Source organism: Bufo bufo, chromosome 3, assembly GCF_905171765.1.
Source record: "Bufo bufo chromosome 3, aBufBuf1.1, whole genome shotgun sequence".
NCBI lineage: Eukaryota > Metazoa > Chordata > Amphibia > Anura > Bufonidae > Bufo > Bufo bufo.
Window position 1 is genome coordinate 247,951,817 of NC_053391.1, and position 23,021 is coordinate 247,974,837.

Sequence of the window (23,021 nt, forward strand, 5' to 3'; positions counted from 1 at the left end):
TTCCATGAGCCATAATTTTACCATCTGGTAATTTCTCTATAAGGCATTGCAGTATTAATAGAGGTCTGGCCTAATAGACATGTACCCATGTTAGGCACTAAGTTACCTCGGCTACCTATTGACACCCTGAGATCATATTGTGGGCTGCCACTATAGGACTTACCAAAACCCTCTTCCCCTTTCAACCCATCTAGATTCTGTAGTTGCTATTGACTGCAGCATCTAAGGAATAAAATGGTCTGTATCGCAGTTATCACTGATCTTCCAGTAGGATATCTGCTGTAGCGGCAGCTGACATCTAATGGTGATCGCACAGGCACAGCTTGTTTCTCAACCATTGCCAGCGTTTTATACAGTGGTATGGGAGTTTGGGAATGGTATGTTTATAGCAGTGCTACTATTACATCCTAGCCTTGTATGGAAAACTGATAGCTGCGCTATTAGGGAAAAAATTTCTGTGCCACTAGCTTTTCCATGTCTTATGTTTCTGTTACATTTCAATGTCTCCTTACAGCCCCAGACTATGACAAGAGTCAGTGGTTGGATGAGAAGGAGAAGCTGGGCTTGGACTTTCCAAATGTACGTGAACTTGGAGAAAGAAAAATCATTGGGCCAGATTTATCATTACTCTGACAGCTCACTCCACTTTCACATATGGCTAAAGGCAGTTTTAGCCAAGTCCGATTTATGATCAGCCCTTTAAGACCGTAATAAATGTGGTTTGCCGGTAGCAGTTTCTGTCAGTAAGCAGCTTTACAAAAGTCGCACGTCTTTTTGAAAAAGTCGCATGTTCTATTAAAAAGTTGCATAAGATAAGCATGGTCCTCATTAGAGTGAAATTGCACATTTTTTGCGACTTTTTGTCGCAATAGTAAATCTGTCTAGAGGTTCATTTACATAAGAAAACGCCCACTTTCAGAAAACTGGCGAGCATAGTGCAGAGCCAATAAAAGTCGTAAATTTTTGCGCAGTTCAATTGATTGCGCAAAAATTTGCGACTTTTTCACTCCATTATTCTGACTTGAGCTAATGATAAATCTGGCCCATTGTTTGTAAATGCAATTAAGTATTTGGTGGTTACTAGATGGGTTTATATAATAGAAGTAGTGAGCAGGATTAGAGGGGTATTGTAGTTGTTTTGAAGTTATTCCCTATCCTGTAATTATTAGATCTATGGGGACCCTACTGTTGTGACCCCCCCACCGATCATGAGAACAGGGGCCACGTACCCCCGCAGCCCCTGAAATGAATGGAACGGAGATAGCCGAAAATGTATTTGACTCTCTGGAACTCCCATAGAAATTAATAGAGCGGCCACGAAAATGTGCAACTGGCCGCCTCACTTATTTCAGGTGGGGGGCTGCAGGGGGTACGTGGCCCCCGTTCTTGTGATCGGTAGGACCCCCACTGATCTAATAGCTATCCCCGTCCTGTGGCTGGGGATAACTTCAAACAAAAGGAATACCATTTAATGTATTTAAAGAGGACCCTCTTACCCTATGAACTAAGTATACAGACATGTGGAGCGGCGCCCGGGGATCTCTCTGCACTTACTATTATCCCCGGGCGCCGCTCCGTTCTCCTGCTATGCCCTCCGGTATCTCCGTTCCCTAAGTTATGGTAGGCGGAGTCTGCCCTAGCGCTGGCCAATCGCATTGCAGAGCTCACAGCCTGGGAGAAAATAACCTCCCAGGCTGTGAGCTCTGCGCTGCGATTGGCCAGCGCTAGGGCAGACTCCGCCTACCATAACTTAGGGACTGGTATCTCCGCCTACTATAACTTAGTGAGCGGAGATACCGGAGGGCATAGCGGCAGAACGGAGCGGCGCCCGGGGATAATAAGTGCAGTGAGATCCCCGGGCGCCGCTCCACATGTCTGTATAGTTAGTTCATAGGGTAAGAATCGGTGAAAGGTCCTCTTTAAGAGCCAAATTGATGATAATACATGTTTTGTGTTACACAGTTGCCCTACCTTTTGGATGGAGACGTTAAGTTGACACAGAGTAACACTATTCTGCGCTACATTGCCGGCAAGCATGGGTTATGTGAGTATAGACTTTTAGTTCAGTGAATAGACTTGGGACTTTTACCAGTTCTGCCTTTTTATATTTAGCTGCTTTAAGGTACTTTCACACTAGCAATATTTTTTTCCAGTATTGAAATCCAGTAAAGGGTCTTAATACTGGAAAAACGCTTCTGTTTGGTCCCAATGCTTTCTGAATGGAAAGCAATCTGTTCAGTATGCATCAGGATGTCTTCCATTCCGTCCCTTGTACGGTACTAGACCGGACAAAATACTGCAGCTTGCTGCGGTCTTTTTTTTTCAGCCAAAATTCCAGAACACTAACGCATTTGCGGGATCCGACATTAAATTTCCATTGAAATGTATTAATGCCGGATCCGGTACCGGTCTTTGCATGCACAGTTCTTTCTAGCTTTGAAAAAATTTAATACCGGATCCGTTATTCCGGATGATACCGGAAAGACTGATCCGGTATTTCTATGAATAAGTCGAATGGATCCGTATCCGGAAAAAAAAAAAAAGATATCCGTTTGCATACGGATTTCCGGATCCGGCAGGCAGTTCCGGCAACGGAACTGCCTGACGGATTCTAACAACGCTAGTGTTAGTGCTAGTGTGAAAGTACCCTTACCCTTGGACAAGATAATGACTTAATTTAATATCTTCTGCTTGTTTTTTTTTTTTTAGAGGAACATCTCTAGAATAGTTGTTTTGGAATCTTTCAAACTTAACACTACAGAATTCTTTCTTCAAAAAGTGCAACATAGGGATTTGTGACTTTTTGAGCTTATTTGCAAATTTTGCATCGTTACTCCACTCATTCCAGTTTTAAAAAGTGTGTGTGTGGTTAGCCTGTCGAGCAGGTTATGTACACCTTTGGGGGCACATTTTTTATTACTGCATTGAACTTAGGCTTATTGCACATAACCGTATGGCTTTTTCAGTGTTTTGCGGTCCGTTTTTCACAGAACCGTTTTTTTCCCCTCACCCATGACGGCACCCTATGCGACTCAGGACCTCCCATCTGGACAGGAAACCTGAGAAGATAAAAAGAACACACCCCCACCAAGCACCAGTTCAGGTTTCCTGTCCTCCGGATGGGAGATCCTGAGAAGGGGCAGCGGAGGTCCGCTGCCGAAGACATACCTTAGCACCATCTGCTGCTGGGGGAGGGTCTGGGCCGATTGCCGTACGGATACCTTTTCCCTGGGGAGCGGTAGTTCTGTGGCCGTGCCGGAAGCCGCTCCCCGCAAGTCTGCCTCTTCCTCCTGCGCTACTGTCCAGTCCTACGGGGAGCCGCTGTGGCCGTGTTCAGGCGGCTCCCCACTCTTGTCCCGGTGTAAGGGCCGCCGCCAGTACTAAAAATGGCGGCCGCGTGCATCAAGCGCTTTTGCGCATGCGCGCGGCCGCTCTGGGGCGCATTTTGATGACGTCGGGGGCGGAGCCTTCAGGGACCTCAGGGTACCGGAAGTAGGAGCCGAGGTGCATTTTTTTAAATACAAGAGCGGCTGCAGGAGCAGGCAGCCAGCGTGGAAGGCACACAGTGTTTGTGCTGAAGAGGTTCCCAGCTTTGGCAGTGTGATGGAACCTGTGGATGGACGCGCTGAACCCCTGGAACCCTTAAGGCCCGCAAGCCCAGTACCGGTCCTAAGGAGTGGGGAAGGAAAAGTTTCTTCGCTATGGGTGAGAACGTTCTTTTCCTTACTAATGGTATATTTGATGTTGTAGACCTCAAAGCCGCCAAAAAAGTCTTCTAGCAAGATCAAGCACAAGGAATGTGCAGGATGTAAAGTGGCCCTATCCGCTTCATACCTTAAACCTTTGTGTTCTACATGCATAGATAAGCTTGTGGCGGAAGAGTCCCAGAGTTTGACCAGGTCCATGAAATGTTTGATTAGGTCAGAAGTGAAGGATTCACTTAAAGCATTCAGTAAAGGCCGTACCAGGTCCCCGGATAGGTCCGCAGAATATGAAAGTGGGGAATTTGACTCTTTGGATACCGAAGATAAAGAATCAGGACTGTTGTTTTCCAGCGACTCTGATTCCTCGGATGATGAATATTCAGGAAGATTCTTTTTTTCCCCCTGAGGATACACAGCCATTACTGAAAGCTGTAAGATCCACTATGCAGCTAGAAGATATCAAACAGTCTAGATCTGCTGCGGATCAAGCCTTCCAAGCGCTAGGCCCCAAAAAACATAGGGTCTTTACTATGCACGAAAATTTACAGGGCCTTATCAAAAAAGAGTGGAAAAATCCTGACAGGAAGTTTTTTATTCCCACCTCAGTAAAAAGAAAGTACCCGTATGATGAAGAGGTATCCTCAATATGGGATAAGGCTCCTACAGTGGACGCCCCGGTCGCCAAAGTAGCCAAAAAGGCAGCACTTCCATTTGATGATCTAGGTTGTCTGTCTGATCCTCTAGATAAAAAGGCCGATATTTATTTAAAACGTGCCTGGGAAACATGAGCCACTTGTCTCAGACCTGCTATCGCAGCCACCTGGGTGTCCAGGTCCCTCCGTCTCTGGTTGGACCAGCTAGAGATTCATCTGAAAGAAAAGAAATCTAGGGAAGAAATCCTGGCCTCCTTACCTACATTCTCTAAGGCGGCGGATTTCTTAACGGATGCTTCTACCGATGTTATCCGTTTTGCTGCCAAATCCTCGGCCATGACTAATGCCACTAGAAGAGCCATTTGGCTTAAGTCATGGAAAGGGGATCAAGGTTCTAAAGCCAGACTCTGCGCCCCTCCATGTGAAGGGAACAGACTTTTTGGATCTTGTCTGGATGAAATATTGGAGAAAGCTTCAGACAAGAAGAAGGGTTTTCCTACTCCTCAGAGGAATCCTTTCTTTTGTAAACCCCAGCAGAGTTTTAGAAGACAGAGGGGCAAACCCTACGATAAAAAGGAAAGAGACCGGTTTCAGAAAGACTGCTGGATGGCGAGCATAGATCTAGAGGATGCTTATTACCATATCCCAATTCATACTTCCTCCCAAAAATATTTGAGAACAGCAGTCTACATGCATGGTCAGCTTCTACATTTACAATACAGGGCACTCCCCTTCGGGGTATCACAGGCCCCGAGAATTTTTACAAAAGTGGTGGCGGAGATGGTGGCCTTCCTCCGTCTGTCCAGGGTGGTGTTGATACCTTATCTGGACGACTTTTTGTTCATTGCCCACACAGAAGACCAATTACAGAAAGATCTAGTTCTGGTATGTTCCCTGTTAAAAGATCTCGGGTGGAAGATAAATCCATGCAAAATCTTGTCTAACCCCGTCTCAGAATTGCACCTTTCTAGGAATGCAGCTAGACTCCAAGTCCCAGAAGACAATTCTTCCTCAAAGAAAAGTCTCGTCCACCATAGAGCATGTTTGGGACCTGTTTCGTTCCTTCCAGTGTTCCTTCAGACAAGCAATGATGGTACTGGGTCATTTGACTGCTACGATTCCAGCCGTACCCTTCGTGCAGATTCACACGAGACCACTGCAGGTGGATATATTGCAGACCTGGAATGGACTTCCACAAACGCTGGAGGAAAGGTTCCATCTTTCATCCAGAGCAAGATCATCCCTTCTAATGGTGGATGTCCCAAAGAAACCTCTCGGTGGGAATGCCTTGGTCTTTTGCAGATCCCATGATAACTACGGATGCCAGTCCCTGGGGCGTACACTCCGAAAGAAGATACTGGCAAGGAAGGTGGGACTTAAAAACAAGAAAATGCACTTCAAACTACAAGGAGCTCAAAGCTGTAGTGATGGCCCTAAAGATTGCAATTCCGGAAGTCTCAAACAGAAAACTTATCTTCTACTCAGACAACTCAACAACAGTGGTTTATATAAATCGCCAGGGCGGAACAAGATTACCATCCCTTCTCTCCCTCTGCCAGGAGATTTTTCAGGTAGCAGAAGAGAGGAACCTCTTTCTATCCGCAGTCCATCTAAGGGGGAAAGAGAATATCCTAGCCGACTTTCTAAGTCGAGTCAAGCTCAGTCAAGCAGAATGGAGTTTAAACGAGGAAGTATTCTCTCAGATTGTGTCCAGATTTGGGTCTCCGACAATAGACCTCTTTGCCTCCCGGAAGAACAGGAAGGTGGAAAGATTCTTCTCCCTAAATCGTTCAGAGAATCCTACAGCTGTAGACTGTGTAGCTCAACATTGGAATCAGGAATACGGATACGCCTTCCCTTCCCTTTCCCTAATTCCACAAGTCCTGAAAAAAGTCCAGAGGGAAAGAGCCTCCATAATATTAGTAGCCCCAAGATGGCCCAAGAGAGTGTGGTATTCAACCCTGATAAACCTATCCAGGGAGCCCCCTTGGATCATTCCTCCAAGGGAAGATCTTCTCTCCCAGGGCCCGGTCCTACAAAAACTGCGGCTCGGATGCGGACCATAACTACGTTGTGTGCATGAGGCCTAAGTCTTTCTTTTTCCTTCACTTTAATTTGCTTCTTTATTTTATCATTGTAAACCTCTCCCACTTATTAAGGCCAGCATCCGAGCCAGGTCTCAACAGCCTTATTTGTACAATGTTCATCCACATCCAGAGCCAGCCAGCTTAAACTGATGTTAGATTCCAGGGAGCAGGAGAGACAATATATTAGTAAAGCGGGAGGGTTCGCTAGAGGAGGATCAAAACAGTAGTTACAGAGAGCTTGGAGATCGAGGAGATAGTTGCGAGGAACAGGGGGAGAGTAATTTACACATGAAAGCAGGGGCATGCAGGAGGGAGCGTACATTCACCGTTTCAAACCTGCAACCAAACACCAGCAGGCATCGGGGACCAAGGAAGCGGAGCGGGAGAGAACAGGGAAGTCCAAATCACTGTTATTATCAGGGGAGTAGGAACCCAAGGAATGAAGTGGATCCCAAAGTGGCAGGGCAGACACAGTGGGGTCGGGAAGTATGCACAAGAAACAGGAGGGAAAGCGACTCAAAGCTGCCAGTCAAGTCAGAGACCACATAAGACAACGAGTCTTCAAACCTTACTCCTGATGGTATCTGCAGACGAGGAGCCAGAGATCAGAGAAACAAGGAGCAGGGAGGAGGTGAGCGGAAGCCAGGAACGCAACAGCCGTCCATAAGGTACCGCAGAGAGCATGGAGGGCGTTCTGAAGGTCAGGGTCACCCATAGTGATCAAACACGGCAGGGCTTGATAAAGCATAGCTCTCACCGCATGGCGAGATAGGGAGGAGGCAGGCACAACGTAGCGCAAGTACGTCATCACGGGTATGACAATGGGACCGTTACGGCCGATTGACAGGAGTTCACCCATCTAACGGCCGTTAAAAACGGGTACACTTGCTCATGCTGCAGCAGTCTGTTCTCTCTTCATTGAGCAGGACCTGTGATATGCGTGGTGACGTAACCACGTGGGAGCGCTCAGTGACGTCATCGCGCACATCGCAGGTCTTGTTCAGTGAAGAGAGAAGAGACTGCTGCAGCGCGAGCAAGTGGATAAGGTGAGTTTATTTATTTTTTTGTAAAATCAAAACAAAATAAATAAAAATGCGGTGGGCCATTATGGGGGCATTATTTAAACCATGGGGGAAATTATTTAAGATGGGGCCCTACATTGGCGGCATTAAAGCTCGGGGCGGTAAAAAAAAAATCATACACTATGGGGTACATTATTTTACCAGGGGGCTACATGGGGGACTTTATTAAAGCAGGGTACAGTAAAAAAAAAAAAGAAATCCTACACTATGGGGGACATTAGCTGGGCTACATGGGGGCATTATTAAAGCTGTGGGCACTATAAAAAAAAATTGACACTGTGGGAGACTGGGGGCAGTAAAAAAAAAAATAATAATAAAAAAAAAAAAATACACTATTGGGGAAATTAAAGCTGGGGGCCTACATTGGGGCATTATTAAAGCTGGGGGCAGCAAATTTTTTTTATTCCTACACTATCCTGGATAAGCTGCACTACCTGAGCCACTTGTGTGGGTTGTAGACTCCGTCTCATGCTACCACTAGAGTGAAAGCACTGCCAGCATTCAAAAGTGACAGAAACATCAGCCAGGAAGCATAGGAACTGAGAAGTGATCTGTGGTCACCACCTGCAGAACCACTCCTTTATTAGGGGTGTCTTGTTAATTGCCTATAATTTCCACCTGTTGTCTATCCCATTTGCACAACAGCATGTGAAATTGATTGTCACTCAGTGTTGCTTCCTAAGTGGACAGTTTGATTTCACAGAAGTGTGATTGACTTGGAGTTACATTGTGTTGTTTAAGTGTTCCCTTTATTTTTTTGAGCAGTGTAGTTGTAGATCAATAAATTTTATTTAAATAAAGTTTTTTTTTTTTTTTTTTAAGTGGTAAATAAAAAATCCCACACACCACACTTTGCCAGAATCCATATAATAAAGATAACTTTTTTTTTTTTTTAAACCACCCCATCAACAAAAATGCAAAAAATACTGAATTATTTGGGTTCATCAATTATTATATTTTTTTTATGGCCTTTAAAACAGCCAGAAAATAGATGGAAGATATGGATATTTTTTCACTCTCATGTGAATGTAGCCTTAGTGGGATAGAAGGACTGTTAAACTTGCAGCTATTGGCACTTACTGTATTGATGTGCTTTGCAGGTGGTAATACTGACAGTGAAAAGATCCTTGTATCACAGATTGAAAATGAAGCCATGGATTTTCGTATGCGACTTGTCACTATTGCATACAACCCTAACTTTGTAAGTAAAATGTCAAGGGGAAAGCACCTCATCTATATGTGGAGGAATTTTGCATTGGTTTTTATAGGCACTTAGGCCCCTTTCACATGAGCGAGTATTCCGCGCAGATGGGATGCGAGAGTTGAACGCATTGCACCCGCACTGAATCCTGACCCATTCATTTCTATGGGGCTGTGCACACGAGCGGGGATTTTCACGCATCACTTGTGCATTGCGTGAAAATCGCAGCATGCTCCTCTTTGTGCGTTTTTCACGTAACGCAAGCCCCAAAGAAATGAATAGGGTTGCGTGAAAATCGCAAGCATCCACAAGCAAATGCGGATGCGGTGCGATTTTCACTCACGGTTGCTAGGAGACTATCAGGATGGGGACCCGATTATTATTATTTTCCCTTATAACATGGTTATAAGAGAAAATAATAGCATTCTGAATACAGAATGCATAGTAAAATAGGGCTGGAGGGGTCAAAAAAAAAATAAAAAATAATTAAACTCCCCTTAATCCACTTGCTCGCGCAGCCCGGCTTCTCTTCTGTCTTCTTTTTGCTGTGTGCAGGAAAAGGACCTGTGCTGACGTCACTCCGGTCATCACATGGTCCGTCACATAATCTTTTACCATGGTGATGGATCATGTGACGGACCATGTGATGACCGGAGTGACGTCACCACAGGTCCTTTTCCTGCACACAGCAAAAAAGAAGACTGGCTGCGCGAGCAAGTGGATTAAGGTGAGTTTAATTATTTTTTTATTATTTTTTAACCCCTCCAGTGCTATTTTACTATGCATTCTGTATTCGGAATGCTATTATTTTCCCTTATAACCATGTTATAAGGGAAAATAATACAATTTACCCAGCACATAACCCAAACCCGAACTTCTGTGAAGAAGTTCGGGTTTGGGTACCAAACATGCCGATTTTTCTCACGCGAGTGCAAAACACATTACAATGTTTTGCACTTGCTCGGAAAAATCGCGCATGTTCCCCGCAACGCACCTGAACCTTTTCCCGCAACGCCCGTGTTAAACAGGCCTTATGATTTGTGTCATTTGGGGCTAGGTTGGAACGAGAGTGAATCCCTATGCAAAATAATGATCACAATAAGGGTTATCCCTTGTATAGCTATAAATGCAACAATTGGCACCAGTACTGGTCACAATAAATCATAGTATTGGTGGATGCTCTACAATTGATAGGGGGTTATTACCTTGCAAGCTAATTTCTGGCAGAGATACCTCCTCCATATACCCGACATCAAGTGATAGGGGAGGGAGAGTATTCTGACCAGTACTGGTGCCAATTGTTGCATTTATAGCTATACAAGGGATAACCCTTATTGTGATCATTATTTTGCATAGGGATTCACTCTCGTTCCAACTTTTAAGGTGTATTAATAAAGTTCAACATTTTAAAATATATACACATACAAACGTTCTATTGTTCAGTGATAAGTGTTTAGAGGTGAACGTAATCCAATTATATCTCAATCGGTGAATTGTCATTTGGGGCTAGGCAATGAGATTAATTAAATAGATTTTCTATTTAAAGCGAACCTCTTGCACTGAAAATGTAGATTGTAAGCCCTTGTGGGCAGTGCCCTCTCTCCTTCTGTACCAGTCTGTAACTCATCTTGTTCATGCTTATTGCAATTGTTTTGTATTATGTATGTGCACCCCTTATCACATGTACAGGTGGAACTCGAAAAATTTGAATATCGTGCAAAGTTCATTTATTTCAGTAATGCAACTTAGGCTACTTTCACACTTGCGTTCAGGGTTCCACTTGTGAGTTCCGTTTGAAGGCTCTCACAAGCAGCCCCGAACGGATCCGTACAGCCCCGATGCATTCTGAGTGGATGCGGATCCGTTCAGAACGCATCAGTTTGGCTCCGTTCCGCCTCCATTCCGCTCAGGAGGCGGACACCCGAACGCAGCTTGCAGCGTTTTGGTGTCCGCCTGGCCGTGCCTAGCCAAACGGATCCGTCCTGTCTTACAATGCAAGTCAATGGTGACGGATCCGTTTGACGTTGACACAATATGGTGCAATTGCAAACGGATCCGTCCCCCATTGACTTTCAATGTAAAGTCAGGAGTCCCTATTAATATACTATCGGATCGGTATCACCATGGGAACGCCTCTGTTAGAATATACCATCGGATTTGAGTTAGATTGTGAAACTCAGATCCGACAGTATATTCTAACACAGAGGCGTTCCCATAGTGATGGGGACGCTTCAAGTTAGAATATACTAAGAACTGTGGACATAACGGCCCCCTGGTGCCGCACCTGAGGGGTTAATTGTGCGTATCATAGCCCCCTGTAAGAGATCAGGTGCTGCCAGGCAGCAGGGGCCAGACCCCCCTCCCTCCCCAGTATTATATTCATTGGTGGCAATTGCGTTACTTAGCAATTTTAGAAGCATTATACTTACCTGCGCTGTCTGTGACTGGCCGGGCGCTCCTCCTACTGGTAAGTGAAAGGTCTGTGCTATAAGCAATGCGCCGCACAGACCTTTCACTTACCAGTAGGAGGAGCGCCCGGCCGGACACAGACAGCGCAGGTAAGTATAATGCTTCTAAAATTGCTAAGTAACCATGGCAGCCAGGACTGCAGTAGCGTCTTGGCTGCCATGGTAACCGATCGGAGCCCCAGCGATTAAACTGGGACTCCGATCGGAACTCTCCGCTGCCACCAATGATGGGGGGGTGATTTTAATTAGGTGGGGGGGGAGGGGAGGCCGCACTGGCCACCAATGAATATAATACTGGGGAGGGAGGGGGGCCGCACTGGCCACCAATGAATTTAAAACTGGGGAGGGAGGGGGGTCTGGCCCCTGCTGCCAGGCAGCACCTGATCTCTTACAGGGGGCTATGATACGCACAATTAACCCCTTCAGGTGCGGCACCTGAGGGGTTAATTGTGCTAATCACAGCCCCCTGTAAGAGATCAGGTGCTGCCAGGCAGCAGGGGGCAGTTATGTACACAGTTCTTTTAGTATATTCTAACTTGAAGCGTCCCCATCATCATGGGAACGCCTCTGTGTTAGAATATACTGTCAGATCTGAGTTTTCACGATGTGAAAACTCAGATCTGAAAAAACAGTTATGCAGACGGATCCGTTCTGAACGGATGCAAGCGTTTGCATTATAGGTGCGGATCCGTCTGTGCAGATACCAGACGGATCCGCACCGAACGCAAGTGTGAAAGTAGCCTTAAAAGGTGAAACTAACATATGTGATAGACTCATTACATGCAAAGCGAGATATTTCAAGCCTTTATTTGTTATAATTTGGATGATTATGGCTTACAGTCTATGAAACCCCAAAGTCACAATTTTGAGGTACCTTTGCACAGGGGGTATGAATTAATTAGCTGACTAGTGTGTGACACTTTGAGCTTAGAATATTGAACCTTTTCACAAAAATTCCAATTTTTTAAGCTGCATTAATGCAATTCCTTTTAATTTGCATTACTGAAATAAATGGACTTTTGCACGATATTCTAATTTTTTGAGTTTCACCTGTACAGCGCTATGGAAAGAATGGCACTTTAATAACAAATAACTGCAATCTGTCAGCCTGCTATAGAGGAGGAGCTGAGTAGTAGTAGTACATTTATGTCTCTTCTCATTCTAGGCTCAATAGTCACGTTGTCAGTCTATCAATAATTGACTAGTTTCCCTGTATAAGTATGCATACAGGGGTAGCTGTCAATCACTGACAAGACTGCTCAGTGGACTCCTAAACCCAGACTGAGCAGGAAATTGTGGTAAAACAAAAAACTGCTGAATCCTTTTCCATAAAACGATCCATCAATCTGCTCCTGCTCTATAACATCCTGCAGTTTGTACTGCATTTTCAGTGTGACACACATAGCATAAGATGCTATATTGTGTCATCCATAGATCCCCCCCCCCCCCATAGCAGTGTCATCCACTGATCCCCCTCCCATAACAGTGCCATCCACAGATCCCAGTCAGTTCCCTGGACTGGAGAAGACTGTCTTGAAGACAGGGAGGGCTGGGCATTCAGGGGAAGTCTTATACTGAGAGTATAGCCCAAACCCTATATTTTAAATGGAAAAGTTTGGGGTCGTCTTATACGCCCAGTCGTCTTATACGCCGGAAAATACGGTAGATAAAACATAACACATAATTACTAATTGCATCCACACTTCACTGACTACATCCAGAATTATTCCTCATTCACACAGTGTTCGGTCAGTGATTTCCATCAGTGATTGTGAGCCAAAACCAGGATTGGAGACTCCACAGAGATAAGATATAAGGGAAAGATCTGCACCTGTTCTGTGTTTAGAGCCGCACCTGGTTCTGTCTCGAAATTGCTGATCGAACACTGACATGTGAATGAGGCATTAAGGTGCTTACATCACCAATTGAGTTAATCTCGTCTAACAGCGGCGCACATCTGCTGGGAAGCCCATTTCAGCGGAAGCAGTCAGAGACTCGATTGGAAAAAAACGCCAACTTTTCTACACAGAGGCGTCCTTCTCATAGGTCAACTTCAGTGGCTTGCTGAAAGGTTTCAGCTTGTTTCAGCTTTTATACTGTTTAACCAAAGAGCTTCATCCCCCTAGTGGAATGTAACCAGATTATGCCATCTGAAATGGTCACTGTGTATATTTTATCTTTTATTATTTTGGACCTGGGAATGGCCAATTTTTTTGATTTGCAATCAGAATCCCAAGATAACCTTGGCAGACAATAGTTAACTCACTAGTGTGCACACCTTTCCAAACAAGTCCTTGTTCATTTACAGGTCATCTAATAAGTGGGACAATACCTTGTACACCTATTTCAGACATGTCCATTTTATCTGATAGGCAGAAAAGATGATAATGTCTTCCACAAATATCTCAGACAAATTTCTTTCTTCTTTCCATCAGACAAAAATGGACAAGGTCTCTCACAATCATGTCAAACAAGTCTTAAATTTATACATGTCATGATCTTTTTGTCAGACACAATGAGGTCCAAAATGATCAGAAACTCCATATTCACACTTTAATTACGCTTAGAATTGAAGCCGAAAATTTCAATCATTATTTCATCACACTAGAGAATCTTGTTTCTCACGGTCTGAAAGTCCTTTATGTGCTTTTTCTTTTCTCTTGCAAACTTTCATTAGTCTTTGGCCTCTTTCACACGACTAATAGAACAGTACTATCCTTGTCCGTAATGCAGACAATAATAGAACATGTTCTATTATTTTTCCCATTGAAGTGAATGGTTTCGTATACGGTCCGCAAAAAAAACTAAACAGACATGGAAAGAAAATAAGTTTGTGTGCAAGAGGCCTTTTACTGAGAGAAGGTTTCTTTCTGGCCATTCTGTCATAAAGCCCAGATTAATGGAGTGCTGCAGTGATGGTTGGCCTTCTGGAAGTTTCTCCCATCTGTACACAGGATCTTTGGACGTTAGCCAGAGTGACCACTGGGATCAATTCTCTTACCCATTCCCTTTTCCCCCAATTAGCTTGGAGGTCTGGCCAGCTCTAGAAAGAGTGCTGGTTGTTCCAAACTTCTTCCACTTAAGAATTATGAAGACCGCTGTGTCTTTGGGAACTTTCAGTGGATCAGAATTTTTTTTATACGATTCTCTAGATCTGGGCTCTACAGACAGTTACTACTTCCTCATCGCTTGTTTTTTTGCTTTGATATGCATTGTCAGCTGTGAGACCTTTATATAGACAGGGATGTGTCTTGCCAATTCATGTCCAATAAATTGCAGCAGTCATTTACGTGACATCATCTCTGCAGGCCTGGCAGGGACCACCAGAGCAGTGGTGGAATTAAGGGTTGATGTTTTCATTTTATATCCTATCCTGCCCTTAGAGAATATTTTTTAATGCCTGACAGTTACTACCACATTGGTTTAAATTCACATGTAAAATTATTAATTTTGTAATTAACAATTGATTCAAACTGAAACCCAAAAGGATATATAAATCATCCTTCAACTTCAATTTTTCAGGAAGAGCTGAAGGGACCATATCTTGAAAAGCTACCAACTGTGTTGGAAAGATACTCTCGATTTTTGGGCGAAAGGCACTGGTTTGTTGGGGACAAGGTAAATAAATTGTAATGGTGTACATTTTTATATGTGCTATTGATACTAGCAAACCTGTAATAAATGGGAAGGTAGAACTATGTATCACTAAAAACATCCACTTTATTTCTATCCCAAAGATTACATTTGCAGACTTCCTGATGTATGATGTACTCGATCAGCACAGTATGTTGGATCCTACATGCTTGAAAAAGTTCAAGAATCTACAGGAATTTCTGGCAAGATTTGAGGTACTGTGCTATTTATGCTAGACAACCTATAGTGATATGCAGGCGTTGAGATGCCTCCAAAGTGTAGATGCAGTGGACAGCTAACCATTAACCCTTTCAACCCTGGGGGCAGTTTTCACTTTCCTGCCCAGGCCATTTTTTGCAAATCTGACATGTCACTTTGTGGTAATATCTTTGGAACATTTTTACTTATCCAAGCCATTCTGAGGTTGTTTTCTCGTGACACATTGTACTTCAAGACAGTTATAAATTTGAGTCAATATATTTCACCTTTTATTTATTAAAAAATCAAAAACTTTTCTAAATTTTAATTTCTCTACTTTTAAAACAGAAATTGATACCTCATAAAATATTTATTACTTAACATTCCCCATATGTCTACTTTATGTTGGCATCATTTTGTAAATGTCATTTTATTTTTAGGACGTTAGAAGGCTTAGAATTTTAAAAGCAATTCTTAAAATTTGAAAGAATTTCCAAAACCCACTTTTAAGGACCAGTTCAGGTCTGAAGCAACTTTGTGGGGTTTAAATAATAGAAACCACCCATAAATGACACCATTTAAAAAACTACGCCCCTCAAGTTATTCAAAACTGATTTTACAAACTTGGTTAACCCTTTAGGTGTTCTACAATAATTAAAGGAAAATGAAGGTGACATTTCTAAATTTCACTTTTTTGGGCAGATTTTCAATTTTATTCTGTAACACATTAAGGGTTAACAGCCAAACAAAGCTCAGTATCTATTACCCTGATTCTGCAGTTTACAGAACACCCCACAGATGGTGGTAATCTGCTGTATGGGCACACGGCAGGGTGCAGAATAAAAGGAACACCGTATGGTTTTTGGTAGTCAGATTTTGCTGGACTGGTTTTTAGACACCATATCCCATTTGAAGCCCCCCAGATGCACCTTACAGTAGAAACTCCCAAAAAGTGACCTCATTTTGCAAACTACAGGATAAGGTGACCATTTTATTTGTACTATTTTGCGGTACATATGATTTTTTTAGATCGCTGTATATAAAAAAAAATTGTGAGGCAAGGTAACCAAAAATGGCTGTTCTGGCACAGTTTTCATTTTTTGTTTTTTACAATGTTCATCTGACAGGTTAGATCATGTGATATTTTTATAGATCAGATTCTTATGGATGCAACTATATAAAATATGTCTTTGTTTCAGTTTTGCATAATAGAGCATTTTCCACTTTCTGAACTTCATTTTTCTTTTTTTCTCCAATCATCTTGTGCAGGGGCTTGTTTTTTGCTGAAAGAGTTGATGTTTTAATTGGTACCATTTTTGGGTATATATGATTTTATTTTATTACTTTATGGGGCACGGTTGTTTTGGGACAGTTTTATTTTTTTTTATTTTACAGCGTTCACCTGTGGGGGTAGGTCATGTGACATTTTTATAGAGCAGGTTGTTACAGACGTGGCAATTCCATATATATATATATATATATATATTTATATATATATATATATATATATATATATATATATATATATATATATTTATTATTTTTTTTTCTTATTTATTTTATGTAGGGGCTCATTTTTTGGAGGATGAGGTGACTTAAAAGGTGATTTAAATCGAGTAATGCGACAAAAAAATTCTCAATGCAAATTTTTTGCATTGAAGATTCGTTCGTGTCATGTGACCACAGAGCGGGAGTGAAGCGCTTGCTATTACTCCTGCTCCGTGGTCTCCCGCTGTGCTTGGAATACTCACCATTCCACCAGGGGGTCTCCGGACACTTCACAGCACATCCATGGTCCCGCGCTGCACTGACCTCCTGACCTACGCACACCGTCGTGACCTGACGCAACGATGGCGTGTCAGCGGCGCCCCTGCTGGAAAGGTAAGTTGGTGAAACCGAGGCGGTGTGCAATCCGATTTTCAGGAGGAGCTGGGCAGCAGAGACTATGGCACAATGGGGGAGGAGAGCTGATGGCACAATGGGGGAGGAGAGCTGATGGCACAATGGGGGAGGAGAGCTGATGGCACAATGGGGGAGGAGAGCTGATGGCACGGGTGAAAGCTGAGGGCACTGGGGGGAACTGATGCACTTGGGCTGATCGCACAGTGGGGTACAAAGGGTGTTGGGGACTAATGGCATGGGGTCTTATGAGTTTTTATAAAGGAAAACTGTATTAATTTTTTTCTTATTAGATTACTCCATTAATCGTAAAAAATAATTGATAGAATATCGTTTACTGCAGCCCTAGATGTGACGTTTGATTGGTACCACTTAGGGGTGCATACAGCTTTTTTTTTTATCGCTTGGTGTTGCACTTTTTCTGATGTAGGGTGACAAATAGCATTTTCGGCACCGGTTTTATTTTATTTTACGATGTTTATCTGACTGGGTAGATTGTGTAAAATATTTAAATATTTTTAGAGCCTGTCATTACGCACACAGCAATATCTAATGTGTGTGTGTGTGTGTGTGTGTGTGTGTTTTTTTTTGTTTTTTTTTCTGTCCCACTCTGGGACCTCCAACATTTGGGGGTCTGATTCCCCTCTGCAATGCGTTACAATACATCTGTATTGTAACGCTTTGACTGTTAGTGTATTACTCACTGTAGTACACTAAGGCCTCTTTCACACGGGAGAGATTTCCGCGCGGGTGCAATGCGTGAGGTGAACGCATTGCACCCGCACTGAATCCGGACCCATTAATTTCTATGGGGCTGTGCACATGAGCGATGATTTTAACGCATCACTTGTGCATTGCGTGAAAATCGCAGCATGCTCTATTTTGTGCGTTTTTCACGCAACGCAGGCCCCATAGAAGTGAATGGGGCTGCGTGAAAATCGCAAGCAAGTGCGGATGCGGTGCAATTTTCACGCACGGTTGCTAGGAGATGATCTTGATGGGGACCCGATCTTTATTATTTTCCCTTATAACATGGTTATAAGGGAAAATAGCATTCTTAAGACAGAATGCATAGTACAATAGGGCTGGAGGGGTTAAAAAAAAATATATAATAATAATTTAGCTTGCCTTAATGCACTTGTTCGTGCAGCCCGGCTTCTCTTCTGTCTTCTTCTTTGCTGTGCAGTAGGAAAAGGACCTGTGATGACGTCACCGCGCTCATCACATGGTCCATCACCATGGTGATGGACCATGTGATGAGCGTGGTGATGTCATCACAGGTCCTTTTCCTACTGCACAGCAAAGATGAAGACAGAAGAGAAGCCGGGCTGCGCGAACAAGTGGATTAAGGTGAGTTAAATTATTATTATTTTTATTTTAACCCCTCCAGCCCTATTGTACTATGCCTTCTGTATTAAGAACGCTATTATTTTCCCTTATAAACATGTTATAAGGGAAAATAATACAATCTACACAACACTTTACCCAAACCTGAACTTCTGTGAAGTTCAGGTTTGGGTACCAAACATGCCGATTTTTCTCACTCATGTGCAAAATGAATTACAATGTTTTGCACTCGCGTGGAAAAATCGTGCATGTTCCCGCAACGCACCCGCATCTTTTCCCGCAATGCACCCGCAACGCCCGTGTGAAACCAGCCTAACAGGTTGCCTAGGAGACCCAGTCTGGGGATGGATCTCCTCGCCTTCTGTAGAAGGCAGGTCCTGATGCTTTTGCAAGTCATCGGGCTGCCTTCTCCCCCATTGGGTCCCCTGTGAGATCCCTCACCCACCACAAACACCTTCCATGCCACGGTCAGCGCTGACTGCTGCTTAGACTGCAGCATTGGCCTTTACAGCAGGGGCCCGGCTATCAGTGACTGCCGGGCCCCTGCAGAGTCACCATGACGTAATAGTACTTCAAATTGCAGGAAGTCACTTCCCGCTATGGCGTACTATTACTGCCATGACAACATTTTGGCAAACACAAACCCCAAGCTATAAATTGAAAATATCATATTGTTTCACTTCTAAAAATAAAAGTACTAGGTGTTCAGAGTTTAGATGTGCGGCTTATGTCTGTGCACATAACTTCACATTGTCAACCAGAACTAAACTGATTAATCTCCTTTATTCACATCACATAGTTGACAAACTGGTCTGTTTAGGTGCAAGAGGTGATTAACATGTACCATTGCTCATCTCCTCACTCCTTTTAACCCTTTTAAGATTTTCTGGTTTTGTGTTTTTCGGTTTTTACTCCCTGTCTTCCTGGAGCCATAACTTTATTTTTATTTTTTTTCTTCTATTTTTCTGTTCACATAGCCATAGGAGGACTTATTTATTTATTTATTTATTCCCCCAATTCCACCTCATTTTTCCAGCTTCCCATTACATTATGTGTAACAGTAAATGATGCCCTTAAAAAGTACAATTCCGCCACAGTTTTATTGGTTTTGTTTTTACGGCGTTCCCAATGTGGTAAAGCTGACCGAGGCCCTTCATTCTCTAGGTCAGTGCATTTACAACCATACCACATTTATATAGTTCATCTTTTGTTTTAACCCCTTAAGGACTCGGCCTTATTTCACCTTACGGACTTTTTGCAAATCTGACCAGTGTCACTTTAAGTGCTGATAACTTTAAAATGCTTTGACTTATCAAGGCCATTCTGAGATTTGTTTTTTCGTCACATATTGTACTTCATGACACTGGTAAAATGAAGTAAAAAAAAAATTCAATACCAAATTTACCAAAATTCTTTTAAAAATTGCAAATTTCCAAGTTTCAATTTCTCTACTTCTATAATACATAGTAATACCTCAAAAAATAGTTATTACTTTACATTCCCCATATGTCTACTTCATGTTTGGATCATTTTGGGAATGATATTTTATTTTTTGGGGATGTTACAAGGCTTAGAAGTTTAGAAGCAAATCTTGAAATTTTTCTGACATTTTCAAAAACCCAATTTTTAGGAACCAGTTCAGGTCTGAAGTCACTTTGCGAGGCTTGCATAATAGAAACCACCCAAAAATGACCCCATTCTATGAACTACACCCCTCAAGGTATTCAAAACTGATTTTACAAACTTTGTTAACCCTTTAGGTGTTCCACAAGAATTCATGGAAAATAGAGATACAATTTAAAAATGTAACTTTTTTGGCAGATTTTCCATTTTAATAATTTTTTTCCTGTTACAAAGCAAGGGTTAACAGCCAAACCAAACTCAATATTTATGGCCCTGATTTTGTAGTTTACAGAAACACCCCATATGTGGTCGTAAACTACTGTACGGGCACACGGCAGGGCGCAGAAGGAAAGGAATGCCATACGGTTTTTGGAAGGCAGATTTTGCTGGACTGTTTTTTTTTTACACCATGTCCCATTTGAAACCCCCCTGATGCACCCCTAGAGTAGAAACTCCAAAAAAGTGGCCCCATTTTAGAAACTACGGGATAGGGTGGCAGTATTGTTGGTACTAGTTTAGGGTACATATGATTTTTGGTTGCTCTATAATACACTGTTTGTGAGGCAAGATAACAAGAAATAGCTGTTTTGGCACCGTTTTTATTTTTTGCTATTTACAACATTCATCTGACAGGTTAGATCATGTGATATTTTTATAGACCAGGTTGTCACGGATGCGGCGATGCCTAATATGTATATTTTTTTTTATTTATGTAAGTTTTACACAATGATTTCTTTTTTGAAGCAAAAAAATAATCATGTTTTAGTGTTTCCATAGTCTGAGAGCCATAATTTTTTTCAGTTTTTGGGCCATTACCTTGGCTAGGGTATGATGAGATGACTGTTTTATTGGCACTATTTTGGGGTGCGTGTGACTTTTTGATCGCTTGCTATTACACTTTTTGTCATGTAAGGTGACAAAAAATTGTTTATTTAGCACAGTTTTTATTTTAAATTTTTTACAGTGCTCATCTGAGGGGTTAGGTCATATAGGGGTTAGGTGATATTTTTATAGAGCCGGTCGATACGAACGCGGCGATACCAAATATGTATACTTTTTTTATTTATCTAAGTTTTACACAATAACAGCTTTTTTAAAACAAAAAAAATAATGTTTTAGTGTCTCCATATTCTGAGCCATAGTTTTTTTATTTTTTGGGCGATTGTCTCAGGTAGGGGCTCATTTTTTGCGGGATGAGGTGACTATTAGATTGGTACTATTTTGGTGTGCAAACGCCTTTTTGATCGCTTGCTGTTGTACTTTTTGTGATGTAAGGTGACAAAAAATGGTTTATTTAGCACAGTTTTTATTTTTTACGGTATTCATCTGAGGGGTTAGGTCATGTGATAGGTTTATAGAGCCGGTCGATACGGACGCGGCGATATCTAATATGTATACTTCCCCCCCCCCCCCCCCAATTTTTTTTAACTTTATTTGGGGAAAATGACATTTTTGTTTGTTTTTACTTGAAACTTGAAAAAAAAAATTGGGGAAAACTTTATTTTTGAAACTTTTTTTTTCACTTTATTTTTTGTCCCACTTTGGGACTTGAACAGCCATCTTATCCCGCAAAAAATTATACCCTACATAAGACATTCGCCCAAAAAATAAAAAAAACTATGGCTTTCAGAATATGGAGAAACTAAAAAATCTTTTTTTTTTTTTTTTTATTGTCTCGTTCGTATCAACCTGCTCTATAAAAATAGCTCATGATCTAACCTGTCAGATAAATGTTGTAAATAATAAGTGGCAAAACAGCTACTTTTTTGTTACCTTGCCTCACAAAGTGTAATATAGAGCAACCAAAAATCATCTGTACCCTAAAATAGTACCAACAAAACTGCCAGCTTATCCCGTAGTTTCCAAAATGGGGTCACTTTTTTTGTAGTTTCTACTCTAGGGGTGCATCAGGGGGTCTTCAAATATGACATGGCAAGTTAAAAATATCCCAGTGAAACCTGCCCTCCAAAAACCATATGGCGTTCCTTTCCTTCTGTGCCCTGCCGTATGGCCATACAGCAGTTTTTGACCACATATGGGGTGTTTCTGTAAACTACATAATCAAGGCAATAAATAGTTTAGTTTGGCTGTTAACCTTTGCTTTGTAAGCGGAAAAAATGGAAAATCTGCCAAAAAAGTGAAATTCTGAAATTTCATCTCCCATTTCCTATTAATTCTTGTGGAACACCTAAAGGGTTAAAGTTTGTAAAATCAGTTTTGAATACCTTGAGGGGTGTAGTTTCTAAAATGGGGTCACTTTTGGGTGGTTTCTATTACGTAAGCCTCACAATGTGACTTTAGACCTAAACTGGTCCTTAAAAAGTGGGTTTTGGAAATTTTCAGAAAAATGTCAAGATTTGCTTCCAAACTTATAAGCCTTCTAATGTCCCCAAAAAATAAAATGACATTTAGAAAATGATCTAAACATGTAGTAGACATATGGGGAATGTAAATTTTAATAACAATTTTAGGAGGTATCACAATCTATTTTAGAAAGCAGAGAAATTGAAATTTGGAAAGCTGCGAATTTTCCTAAATTTTTGGTGAACTTGGTATTTTTTTTTCTAAATAAAAATTTAATTATTTTTTTAGTCAATTTTACCACTGTCATGAAGTAAAATATGTGACGAGCAAACAATCTCAGAATGGCTTGGATAAATAAAGCGTTCCAAAGCTATTACCACATAAAGTGACACGTCAGATTAGCAAAAAAATGGCCTGGGCAGAAGGGTGAAAACTGGCCCTGGGTAGAAAGGGTTAAAAACCAAACTCCCGCTGTACATGTACGGAGGAGGCCTGGAAGGGGTTAAATTCTCCCTCCCAAAATATGCAAAAGCGCACATATCCTCTTTTATTGGTATGAGGGACGAGTGATATGAAGAAAAGTTCCCTTGCTGTCTGATTGTGTGGTACTATGTCTTTGGTGAAAGTGGCTAATATAATCAATCAGCCATCTATAAAGCATGGCTCTGGTGGATAATGTCTGCAGTATACAGTATAAGTTATAAAAAAAAGGCACAGCAAGTCTTTTGTATCACTGACTGCATCACATATGCAAAATGACAAGGGAGTTTTGATGCAGGGTCTTTTTTTTTTTTTTTTTTTAATTTAAACACCCCCTCCCCC

At 42.1% G+C, this 23,021-nt stretch overlaps 1 protein-coding gene across 2 annotated transcripts in view; it reads left to right on the plus strand.

Annotated features, from left to right (window-relative positions):
* GSTM4 (glutathione S-transferase mu 4) overlaps positions 1-23,021 on the plus strand; it is a 77,812-nt gene that overhangs the window by 21,980 nt on the left and 32,811 nt on the right. For both annotated transcript variants that reach the window (XR_005777523.1, XM_040424081.1), the window contains exons 3-7: positions 515-579; positions 1,963-2,044; positions 8,627-8,727; positions 14,718-14,813; positions 14,933-15,043. Coding sequence is in view for 1 of the 2 variants with exons in the window: in XM_040424081.1 (XP_040280015.1) it covers positions 515-579; positions 1,963-2,044; positions 8,627-8,727; positions 14,718-14,813; positions 14,933-15,043 (455 nt within the window). In the remaining variant the exon portion in view is untranslated. The remainder of the gene's footprint in view (positions 1-514; positions 580-1,962; positions 2,045-8,626; positions 8,728-14,717; positions 14,814-14,932; positions 15,044-23,021) is intronic.